Source organism: Pezoporus wallicus, unplaced genomic scaffold, assembly GCF_028554395.1.
Source record: "Pezoporus wallicus isolate ANWC-B61680 ecotype Strahan unplaced genomic scaffold, APGP_CSIRO_Pwel_v1 contig_8705, whole genome shotgun sequence".
In the NCBI taxonomy this organism is placed as follows: domain Eukaryota; kingdom Metazoa; phylum Chordata; class Aves; order Psittaciformes; family Psittacidae; genus Pezoporus; species Pezoporus wallicus.
Genome location: NW_026638439.1, coordinates 3,671,016 through 3,683,164, shown reverse-complemented (window position 1 = coordinate 3,683,164; position 12,149 = coordinate 3,671,016). Strand labels below are relative to the sequence as shown.

Sequence of the window (12,149 nt, the reverse complement as noted above, 5' to 3'; positions counted from 1 at the left end):
AAGCAAAAAGGAAATGAAATGCAGCTGACACCTTTTCCCTCATTTTCATGTGTGCCACATCACTCAGCACTGCAAGCATCTCTATTTTACTGAAATCCTCTTCAAAAACAAAACAACAACAACAAAAAAAGAACAATCCAACACATCCCCTTTATTCATTTAAAAAAACAGGGAAGAAAAGCAGTAGGGAAAGTTTTAGCCATAAAAAAGGGATCCTGCTTAAAAATCTATAGAACTTGTCTAGCAACATAAACTGATTTCTTTGGGTTAGAGATGACCCCATACAAAACCCCAAATTCACAACACTCACAGTGCAGCAGGGTCTGGCTACAGACCACTTTTCTACTTTAGGTTAAACTCTTCCCTTAGATTCACATATCCCACTGCTACCACCTTCAACATAAGTAGAATACGTAGCCCTCACAGTAATATTTTCCTTAAGTGGTAATGGATATGTTTTAGCTTTTAGACCGAAAAACCACTCTGGGCCATGTTAGAAAGAACTCTAGGGTCGCAGAGACTTATGGCTGACTCTTTAGAGCAAACTTTGAGCAGACTGCACAGCAGTTATACAAGCAATTAAGAAAAGAATCTCTTATTTGGCATTTCTCTATCGATATCTCTTGGGCCTGTGATGTGAAGTCATTCACCATGAAGCAGATACAATGTAGGCCAATGGGTTCTGCTTGGCTGAGATGAAAGACTTTCATGCTCCTGAATATAAAGCGATGAACAGTGTTTCCAGCTGTCCCTGAAAGGCCTCATCCTCTTCCCATCACAAAGCTTGGCTCTTCAGCATCATCTTCCTTCTCTTCCTCCTCCTTGCTATCCTCCTCATCATCCTCGCTGCTGGCTTGCTCTTGAGATTGGTCAGGTTCTGAAAACACAAGTTTGTATTGATAACATATTCCCGTGTGTCTTCCTTGTTAAGGATTTCACAACAAAATAATCTCAGGTGCTCAGCAAACGTGTATGAGGTCACATTAATTAGCAGGGATGGGTAACATATTCCCATGTGTCTTCCTTGTTACATATCTCACAACAAAGTAGTCCCAGATACTAAGGAAACACGTATCAGGTTATACTAACTACCAAGCGACGCAGAGCTCAGAATATCAAATTCTCCCTTGGAGATATATTCCCCTACCTCCAGTGTTACCACTGTGCCAAGTCCACCATTAACAACTCCACCTCCCATGGTATGTTATTTCAGAGGCAGTCAAATGCTGAAGTGATAGACTGCCTCACTCCCAACCTCACCTGTGTGTCAGCATGAACTTCCCAGTATCAGAGTACTGATAGAGACTGCAGGCACCAGGGAGCCATGGGCAAGGCTCAGGGTATTTCTACACTTTACAAGTTTACAGAAGCTCCACAAGGTGCCATTAACTTTACAGCCTGGGTTTTATAACACAAGAACAGGAACTCGTTAAGACATGGGTAAGATTAATGAGGGCTACAAGAAACAGGAGGCCAGGTGGGGTGGGACATGGAACAAGCTGCTCTAGTGAAAGGTGTCCCTGCCCATGGCAGGGGGGTGGAACTGGTTGAGCTTCAAAGGTCCCTTCCAACCCAGCCCATTCTATGATATGATTCTATGACACTCATGAAGCCTGCTAGAAGACCAGAAAACAACTACTAGAATTTAATTAACAGATAATGGAAATTAGGTACAGCATAAAGTGGGACCTGACTCTAACAGCCATTCTCTGCTCCCAGCAGCTCTTGCATCTTTACTGTTTCTCAGGCCAAGTCACACCCAGCTCCTGCTCTGACCACTTACACGGAAGATTTAGGATCAGTGATCTGATGCCACCGCGTGGTGAAGGTCTGTACTTCCATTTTTTATTGGCCTAATGCACCTTTTAACAGCTGATCATATCTAGTGCCAACCTTGATTCTTAATGGTTTTACTACAACAAAGGTGAAAGATGGCAACTCAGAGGTTTTATTTATTCATTTAAAAAGAAAAAAATCAATGCTTGCCTGCCAAATCCAACCAATATACTTCAATTAACTTGGGAAAACTCAAGATTTCAACCCAGGATGTGCAAGAAAAAGGCAAGCCTGTTCTCAGTAGACTAAAGATGGCTTTTAGGGGCTTCAATCTCCACTGATTATTCCCCACCTCCCTCAGTTCTTTTTCAAACAGAGAACCACAAACTGTAAAGAGCTAAGAACTGTTTTAAAGACAGGAGAGTTTGGATTCTGGCTTCCAGGGATGACTGGCTTTTGCCAAGCAAAACCACTCCAGCCCACGGCACTCAAAACCACATGGCAGCCCCTGAGCCAGCTCCCTTCTCCACCACTCCCTAAAGAGAGGAGTATTTTGTTTTGCTCACTCAAAGTGAACAAAAGTACATTGATTCATACCTAAATTCTCCTCCCAGTCACAGTTCATCAACAAGTAGCTGGAAAAAAAAACCCAGAACCGAAACAACACACCCAAACAATGCACTGTGCTACATTCCCTTGCTGTCCCAAGTAAAATTAACCTAATGATTAATTTGTCCTCCCATGTTTATATGGGAGGCTGGCAGTGGTTGGATTGAAACAGGTCCAATTCCGAAAAGCAAAGCAGAAATAAGGCAGAATTGTCAGACAAGTCACTGTTCCAGCAGAATTACCAGCAAGTGCTATAACTTTAAGAATTACTGCAGGGTTAGTGCTAATCCACGAGGGATGACTATTTGAAGGTGCAAGCTAAAATATACTGACTGGAAGGAAGCAACAAGTACTGAAAAGTTTGAGCAAACAGTTACACTGACATGGCTGAACATTAGTTTTCAAGACTGCAGGAGAATGGAGGCAATCAGGTTTTTCATGTTTATTCCTATGTGAAATAAGTCACGTGGAACAGATAGCACCAAGGTGGCTCAGTTTCTTGCACACAAAATCAGAACTCAGTTTCCTGCTGCCCAAGTTGTGCATTTTCCCACCTGTTTTCCCATATGCATTCAAAATATACTTAAAAAAAAAGCCTTTAACAATAGTGCCTTTTTTAGCAGATGATGTTCTAAATCTGCAGCTTGTCAGAATAGCTGGGGCAGAACATCCACAAAACAAAATCCACATTCAACAAACTCAGATTCCAAGGTTTGCTGTCCAAAGTTTCCCCTAATAAAGGGAAAATATTCACAAGCAGATGAGTTATTTGTAAGATTAAATCTCAACATAGATGGCTTTCAAAGAAGACCTTTGAAATATCAGCTAAAATAACAAGTTTATGGCCCAGTTTTCTTATCCACCTATCGAGAATGCTTGGGGCAGGGGTAGAACAAACCCTTCTAAGGCTTCAATTAGGGAACAGAACTAAGTCTTCAGAAAAGAAAACTAAATGTCACTGACCTTTTTCTTGCTTCTTTTGCTCAAGTTTATTTTTCTTAGCTTGCAGTTTTTTCTCTTTTAACTTCTGGCTATAAGGCAAAGGAAAAGACTCTTCTGCAAATCCAACATTGTAATGCTTCTGCACATTCATTCACATGCTGATAAAGGACATGTTACAGACATCTTTGAAAAGCAGACTTCAGAAGAGGAGTTGAATTTAAACTGAAACTTCAGCAAGAGCAAACTTAGATATCTGATCAACAGAAAAGCTTCTATGTTGATTTTAGTCTAAGGGATTATTTTATTTATAAGTCTTCCATGATGCCACTGCAACCAAAACTATGATACACAAGAATCTCCAAGAACACAGAAGGAACAAAAATGAAACTACCCCTACATTTTAGCTACCCACCCTAATAAACAAAGAGAAAACAGAATCATACAACAGGCTTGAAAGGGCCTGAAAGATCAAGTTCTCAAAACCCAGACTGCTGGAATGGAGCACTGAGAAAAAATAAAGTCATCATCAGTAATATATAATTTAATTGACAAAAATAATGCACTATGCTTTGACTTTCATCTTTGGCTATACTTCATCAATACGTTGAGCCCTAGGAGTAACATTAGGGGTAAAAGTGAATTTCAGTTCATACAAACCAGTTCTGTTTACCTAGCAAAGGTAACCAGGCAATCTAAATGCAGGCACAAGGCAGAGCAACCTGGGATTCGTGTTCCTCTCTCAACACCATAAACAAACTCTCTTGAAACAGAGAGCCAAGCACTGTACCTGTTAGGTCACAACAGAAGAGAAAGTGCAGTAGGGGAATTTAGAGGGGCTCCTACAGAGCAAAGCCACTTGGTACCTGCACCCCTACATAAGGGGGACAAGGATATTTCAGTGTTCAGGCAGCATCTGCTGTTTGAACAGTTGCTCTCCATCTCAGCCAGAAAAAAGGCAGCAGGCCAGATCTGACTTTCTGGCCATCTGTTGGACCACACTAAATTAAAGTAAGATGGCAACAGTGTTTGTGCTGTGCACTTTTGTGCTAACATGCCACTGAGTCACTCTGCACAGGCCTTTCTGCAGCAAGTCTCAGCTACACGGTGTAAAACCCTTCTCGAAGGAGGGAGAGGCCAGACCCTCTGAAAGAGCTGAGCAGTGACACCCTGCTATTTCTGACATGTATGGTGGACACAGACTGTGGAATTTAAATTCTTGTGTCACTGCATTACAATGCTCAGACTATTTCTTGAGAGCATCAATCCTGTAACTGTCTTTGTCTAAAACTTGAGAGAAGGATGGATTTAATATTTATTTTTCCATCTAACTTACTAGACTTGACCTGCCAGGCATTTCAATGAGGTAGGTAGGGGCCTGATTTTAATAATACTGCACCCACCAGTGGCCTTTTCAGTATTCACAGACTGAACTGGACTAGTAACACTGAGTGCACAGTAGACAGAATCAGGCCCCACCACGCTCTGCTAGCCTGAACCCACATGTGTACCCATTAAGCAGCACTTAAGCTGCTTGGTGTCAGCTGTTTCAGGTATTTATTTAAGCCAGCTGTACATACAAACCTTTCCAGACATCATTATAACAAATATGCAGTGAGGCACATTGCAGGCAACACCACAGTGTCAGCAAAAGCTGCTCAAGCAGTCAAAAGTAACCATGCCAGCAAAGCCTGTCATGTTTACAGCTACCTTTAGAAACCAAGCAGTGACATTAACAAAATTAATTTCCACAGCCAGACTTCTTAGCTGATAGATGTAGGCACAGAATGATAGCATTTATGCAAAGCATGCAGCTACAGATGAGGCACGGGGCATGAGGGTTTCCATGTCAAGCCTCCTGGGAACAATCTGCCCTTACCGCTTCCTTCTGCGTTTTGCTGTTTGTTCTTCTGCAATCATCTTATTCCTCTCCAGTTTCTTCTGGAATTCCTCATCTAGTCTTTGCTGTAATTGATCACATGTCACACTTTGGTCACAATCTAAGTTAGAATACTTCTTTTAAAAGTCGTGTCCTTTTAGGGAGAAGTCTTTTAGCAAAATACAGAAGGGAGCTTTGCCAGATTTTGTTTGGCTGCTTCTTTATACAAGAGCCATATTCCTAGGGACGATTACAGCATTTTGAACCTGCAGCCTGTGCCAAACATTGAAGCCTTTAGAGGGAGGTATCCTCACCAAAACAAGATGAGGGAGGTTGGGCTTCTGTCCTAAAAATGTTTTAGTAAAAACAAGAGAATAATTTGAGACACAAACATTAACATACGGCTCAAAGGACTGATCTTGGCCAAGAGAGAGTAGAATATTAATGCTCTCTGAAAGAGTGCTATTCTACTCAACCAAGACTTAACAGAAAGAGACTCAGACTCTATGCACAGGCACTTGCTTCAATTCTGCCTCTGCAAGACAGTGACATTAGGGATTTCTGGTTTGTAAAGCATTTTCAAAGCACCCTGAGAACACACATTCTGTGCAGTCTTACTGTGTGCTAGGACTCCAGTGAACAGAGAAGATGGAGCACATCTGACACAAAGCACTGAATGTTTCAATACCAACAAAGACACCACATATCACACACTCCTACAGTTCTCCTCTGGTAAGGGGTGGTTTGGAACTCAATTATTTGTACATGACTTTAAAGGAAAAAAAAAGATTTGCAATGAACACCAAATAGCTGGGGTTTGGAAATGATAGAGAGTCCTCCTGACCTTCTCTGCCATGGCATCCATGAAATCTTGCCTCTGGTACTCTCGCCGACGAAGATGCCGGTACACATGGAACTCCCCACTCCCAGCTCCGGCACTGGAACCTACAATAAAGAAATGTTAGTCTAACAGGAAACAATGCATAGTAGATGGTGACAAATGACAACAGCTAGATGCTGAGGAACGAGATGCACTTCAAGATGAGGATTTACAAACACAGACTGCGTCACAATTTCATACAGAAGCTCAACTCATGCACAATCAAAAGCCAAAGTGAGCTGCAAAACCTCACACTTGTGTATCACTGCAGCTTCTACTGATCAGTTACTCCCCTAGAGAGAATCTGGGCTTAGCTGGGCATTGAGGCAGTAACAGAGCTTGAGATCAAATGCATACCCCCTTCTCTTAGAGGCAGAGGTAAGCTAAAATATCCAACTGAGGTTGCTTCTGGCTAATTTTCAGCATCTCATACAAAAAATAAAGGTCAGCAGAAGGGTGTTAAAACCCATCATATTAAACTTTCCCATGCAAGACAGATACCACTGACAGTTTTTGGCCGTTTCTTCCTAGAGGAAATCCCTAAAGCTCTCTCTTTCTGGCAACAGTCTGCACATTGAAGTCCCACAGGAGCTTTCAACATTGCACTCCATCCTCTTCCCCTGTCTCCCGAGCCATTTCTCCATGCGAAGCACACAAATACATGCTTCAAAGAAGACACGTAGTGATTAAAACATGGCAGCTGGGATCAATAGGGATGATACCAAGAGACACCAAGAGAATGATACCAAGAGAATCCCAGCCCACTAGGTGCTCTCAGAAAAACAAGACAGCTCAACTCAAGCCCATAGCAAAGCTATTTGAAAAAGCCATGAGGGAATTACAATAAGCAAAAGAGTGCAAAAGCTTTAGTCCAAGATCAATTATTCTGCAGTAAGTCAGGTTCTAGAAAGGATCATTAATAAGGATGAAGGTCCCAAAGAAAGCCAGAATTCTACATGCGGACATAATTTATATCACAACTACTACATTTAATCCCTGCAGCTAAAAATGTAAGCAGAATACTCTTGTTGGTTTCCTTGTACAGCTGCCAGCTCCCTACCTGACCATGTACAATCATATCCTCTGCACGTGTCTGCTTCTCACCGCCTGAGACTCAGACTCAAAGCAGTCTAAAGAGGGAACTCATAAGTTTCCAGAGCACTCTCATATCCATGGAAAGGACAGATTGACTTATCATCATTTACCTGTCATCACCAGAGCAGCACTTATTTCATTGCATGCACTCCATATGCTGGAGTGCTCCAGGCATTGTGCACTTTGCATTCTTACAGCAAGCAGGGAAGTGAAACCCACGAACCAAAGAAAACCTGAAAAAGCAATTCTCGAGGCGTATTTCATACCTCTTCTCTCCAGCAAAATGAGCAACAACAGAAAACCATCTCTGGCCTTTTCTGCTAAAACACTTGTCTAAGTTTAATGCAGCTGACCCTAGAGTTATCTGAAGAGTATTGTCTTTACCCATCACATCTCTAACGAACTCCGGGGGAGGTCGTGGTGCCCATTCGTTCAGTTTCTCAGGAATTGGGACAGTCTTTTCCTGCAAGAACAAACCAAGCAGTCATCAGTACCTTCCAGGAGCAAAGCCTGCAATTTTAACCCATTGCTGGAAGGTGGTGCATGCCTGACAACAGCCTCTTCCATCAGATCTCAGAAGGAGCCCAGCTGTAGTAATTCATTCATGCATAGGGATCAGGAGCAGGCAAAAAACAAGAATCAGGAGGTATCCTCTCTGTTGACCCCCATCCAGGCCTGTAGGTCAACAAACCCAGGAAGATTAGGAGTGTCTGTGCTGCTTTTCAGTATGGGAACTAGAAGGAAGCAAATCAGCACCTCCAAGCAGTGCAGAAACTGAGTATGCTCCCACTACCAGTAGTCTGGGAAACGAGGAAAAGCATTTGTGCACCTTCCATGCCAGATCTATGGAGGACAGGGAGAAGCAGGGAAGGGAGAACTCATGGCACAAGGTCAGAGGAAGAACACGGTGCCGGGATGTCTCAGCCTCCTCCAGCCCGCACAGAGGGAGGGTGACAGTCTCCACCTGACAGACACCTCCTCCTCAGGACAAGGATGAAAACACCCACTTAGAAGAAACAGGGTCCTGCTCCCCGCTGTTCAAAGCAGCAGCAGGGAGAGCACCAGGGGCCGGTCCTCCCCATGGGAAAAGGGTCTCACCCCTCACAGCACCCCAGGAAACGCAGGTCCCCCTCCCGTCACGCCTACCGGCACTGTGTGCTTGTGGGCCTCTGTCCCCTCAAAGATCCGGGGAGATGGAGGCAGCACCGGTCCCGCTCCCTCACGGCCCCCCGGGGGAGCGGCTGCGGGGGGTGTGGGTCCCGCTCCCTCACGGACGCGGGGAGGAGGAAGGGGAGGTCGGTCCCTCTCCCCTCACGGACCGGGGGAGGAGGCAGCGCGGGTCCAGCTTCTCCTCCCCTCACAGCGCCGGGAGGAGGTGGGGGGGGGGCCGGTCCCGCTCCCTCACGGACCCCAGCGGGTGGGGGGGGGGGGGTGTCCCGGTCTCCCTCTCCCCTCCCGGACTCTCCGCCCCTGGCGGGGTGCGGAGTCCCGGTAGTGCCCTCACCGGGTTCCTCATGAGCCGCTCGAGGCGGAGGCGCTGCTCCTCGGCGGCGCTGCGCGGGATGACGAGCGGCTGCGGCTCCTTGCGGGGCCGGGGCGGCCGCGGGGCCGAGGGGGCCGCCATTGCTGCGCCGCGCCGCGCCCCTCCAGTGACGTCACGGCGTGCGACGCGCCCCGGTTCTGCGGGGCTGAGGCGGGCCTGGCATGGCGGCGGGGCTCGGCCTGCTCCAGTGTGAGGTGTCCCTGGGGTCGGAGCTGGAGGAGCTCGAGGTCCCTGCGGCCCAAACCAGGCTGTGGGGCGATGGGTGCCGCACTGTGCTTAGGACAGCCCTCACAGGAGGGTGAGGAGTCAACTAACCTGGCCCCGGCAGGGGCAGGCTCAGCACTGACAAGTCTCTTCCCCGTGATGGTGTAAGGGATGCTGTGGAGGGATCTTCGTCAGGGACTGTAGTGATAGCACAAGGGGTAAAGGGTTCAGACTGGAACAGGGGAAGTTCAGGTTAGGTCTAAGGCAGAGATTCTTCCCTGTGAGGGTGCCGAGGCGCCGGACAGGGTGCCCAGAGAAGTGGTAAATGTTCTGTCCCTGGCAGTGTTCAAGGCCAGGTTGGACAGAGCCTTGTGCAACATGGGCTAGTGTGAGCTGTCCTTGCCCATGGCAGGGGTTGGGAACTGGATGAGCTTTAAGGCCCCTTCCAACCTTAACTATTCCGTGATTCTATGATTCTGTTCTGTGTTTCTGTGATACAGGGCTTCCTAGTGCCTCCCCGGCGGGCAGGGCAGGCTGCCTGCGCCATCTGTGCGTGTCACTTGGTGATTACCCAGCGCTGCCCGTGCTTTGTCTGCTGACAGTGATGAACAGCAGCACCATTCCCCATGGCGCAGCCTCTCCGGGTGCTGGGGGAGGGCAGGCAGGTAACAGCGGGGGGACACTGCACTGTCTGCATTCATATTCACAGCTGGGCTTTGCAGGAGCAGTGCCTGGACCAGCTGAAGGCTTCTACACCCAGATCCGTGCTTGTCTGACCCGGCTGGAGGAAGGCACGAGTGGGGAAGAGGAGCTGGCTGCAAGACAGGCTTCCTCTGCAAGCCAAATGTCTTCTCGAGCTCCTGTGGCCCTGCAGAAATGGCATGGCATGTGCCGGGGCTGTGTGTGCGTCAGAGAATTAGCTAGTAAAGGTCAGCTGCAATGGAAGAGGGGCATAAGCCTTTGTGTAGTTTATGGAGATAAGCTGGAGCGGTGAAGCTGGGCTCTGGGTTTCAGACAGCTCCGTGCCGTGCATGCGGAGAGGGTGACGGAAAGGGGAGCAGAGAGGTTGGGAATGGCTCCTTCAGAGATTTATGGGTTGTTTGTATGACCTGAATTTATTAAGCCCCCATGCTCTTCCCTTTTCCCTGAAGAAAATCAGAGCTGATCCTCAGGTTCAGCCTTATGTTTACAAAAGACTTTTCAACCTCTGCTGAGGTTGCTATGGAAATCACAGCAGTTTATGCCTCGTGTTTGTCTTACCAGCCTGATTTGTAAAAGAATGGTGTGAATTTAGTGTTGGCTGAGTTCCCAGCTGGCTGGGCTGGCCCTGGAAGGCATCCTTGCAGTTGGAGCCCTGGCTGAAGCAATGCAAGCAGCTTTCCCTATGCTGGCTGCCAGCTCACGAGCTCCTGTGCCCACAGCTCTTCCAGACTTGGGTCCTCTTCAGCTCACCAGGACACAAATCAGACAGTGCCAGCCTGTACTCAGCTCCTACCAGGGAGACACCAGGTCCATTTGCAGAGGCTGGGGCAGGTACATGTCCCTGTCCCCTCTCAGTCACTGCAGAACGGGTTTTAGAAGCAGAGTTGCTGCAAATCGATTTGAGTTTCCTCTCCCCTCTGCTCTGCTGAGTCCTGAGCACAACATGGGCCACTTTAGCTCACTAACCTGTAATAAGTCACCCTGTTTCTTCCTCGTTGCTGTCATGGCCACCTCTCCAAACACAGCTTCCCAAAGCAGAGGTGTGAATGATGAGCAGCCAGGTCTCAGCCCTCTCGTGCCCATCCCTACAGCAGGAAGGCAGAATGGCAGCCATGCCCACAAACACTGTGACAGCCCCAGGGCTGCAGGGGGCAGTTGGGCATCTTGATTCTCCTGCCCAAACCATGGCTTGTGCCAGTGGCAGCTCACAGCCCTGGGAAACAACAGGCAGCTGCCTGTCATCCAACAGAGCCCACGCACACGGTGTGGGGAAAGAGAACTGGGAGCCTCTCACTCTCAAACGACATGTCTAAGGAATTGGTGCAGAGTCTTGATGTGTTTTGCACTTATTACTTTTAAAATACATCTCTCTGGGGATAGGGGATAAGTCTGTTACTTGGGTTGTACAAAACCAGGAGGTATTTCATCAGACTATTCAAACATACCACACCCATGCAATCAGAGTGCTGGGCTGGGGTCTGGGCAGGACTGGGCTTACTGGGCACAGAGGATTTTCATTAGAACAGGGAGGTGTTCTCATAGCTCAAACAACAAAATTCATCTTCAACAAAATTCATAGAGGGAACAAAATTCCCTCTATGGTGTCTGCAGCGTGCAGCTCAGCACCAGCATCCCTGCTTTGTTCTGGGCAGAGGGCATTGCTGGCACACACCCCAGGCTGCTTTCCCCTTGATTCACAACTAGATCTCTGCGTTTGATGCAGAGGGCTGTTGCATCCTGCCCCTGTCCTCCCACAGCCCTGCAAAAGGAAAGGAAAGCTTATTTTCCAGTGAACCTTATGCTCGAACTAGTCACTTTGCTAATACACGGAGGTGTGAATGGCTCAGGGTGATGCAGGAGGAGCAGCTGTACTGCAGGCACAGCCTTGTGGGCAGTAAAGGAGGAGGTCCATAGAGGAGGGCTGTCACCTCCCATCTCCAACTGGATGAGCCCTCCAGGACTGGAAAACAGGCTCTGGAAACTCTTTAGGGTGGGAATGTTTTTGTGAATGGAGCATGACACAACCGTGGCCTGCTTACAGAGCTGAGCAGCTCCCTCCACCCCCCCAAAGCCATGTGTTAGCTGCGTCTGGAAGCCGTGTCTGTCATGCTGCTTAGCTGTGACAGTACAGTCTAGGACAATGTCCCTGTTTCCCCACGGGATCCTTAGCAGAAAGACATACAACAGCAGAGTTGAGATGAAGGCGTTGGAGGGGAGATTCACATGCTATAAGGAACTAGGCTGTTAAGAGATGCTAGCACAGGCCTTTGGGAAGGGAGGGCCATCTTCAGGCCCCAGGGCTGCTAATTCACCATTATCTGTGCTGCTCCAGGGATGGAGGTGTTTCAACTTGGACCAGCACCAAAGCAGACAAGGAAAATCAGAGCCTGGGAGGAGAGGAAACCCTGCCCTGCACTGCCTGGGCCCATCCTTCCCCTCCCTTTGCTCAACAGCGAGGAAAATACCCCTTCCTCCACCTTCAGTGCAGTCCATCAGGCAGAGACAGCCTGAGCCCAGCCCCA

At 47.7% G+C, this 12,149-nt stretch overlaps 1 protein-coding gene across 2 annotated transcripts; it reads right to left on the bottom strand.

Annotated features, from left to right (window-relative positions):
* Positions 1–131: 131 nt before the first annotated feature.
* Positions 132–8,835, bottom strand: PRKRIP1 (PRKR interacting protein 1). 2 transcript variants are annotated; one of them, XM_057410784.1, is made up of 6 exons: positions 8,683–8,835; positions 7,563–7,641; positions 6,048–6,148; positions 5,204–5,289; positions 3,349–3,416; positions 132–890 (listed from the first exon to the last, which is right to left on the bottom strand). In XM_057410784.1, exons 1-6 carry the CDS (start codon positions 8,800–8,802, stop codon positions 871–873), a joined length of 474 nt encoding a protein of 157 aa, XP_057266767.1. In that variant the 5' UTR covers positions 8,803–8,835; the 3' UTR covers positions 132–870. The 2 variants fall into 2 exon arrangements, with proteins under 2 accessions (XP_057266767.1, XP_057266766.1); XM_057410783.1 differs by having other exon boundaries at positions 132–877.
* Positions 8,836–12,149: the final 3,314 nt, after the last annotated feature.

Bases quoted from the DNA above. Each gene is read 5' to 3' on its own strand.
- PRKRIP1 (XM_057410783.1), bottom strand. From the start codon at position 8,802: ATGGCGGCCCCCTCGGCCCCGCGGCCGCCCCGGCCCCGCAAGGAGCCG. The intron at 6,149-7,562 runs GTAAAGACAATA...TCTTTATTGTAG, and splicing joins GTTCGTTAGAGATGTGATGG to GTTCCAGTGCCGGAGCTGGG. The intron at 3,417-5,203 runs GTAAGGGCAGAT...TTTGCCTTATAG, and splicing joins GCAAAACGCAGAAGGAAGCG to CCAGAAGTTAAAAGAGAAAA.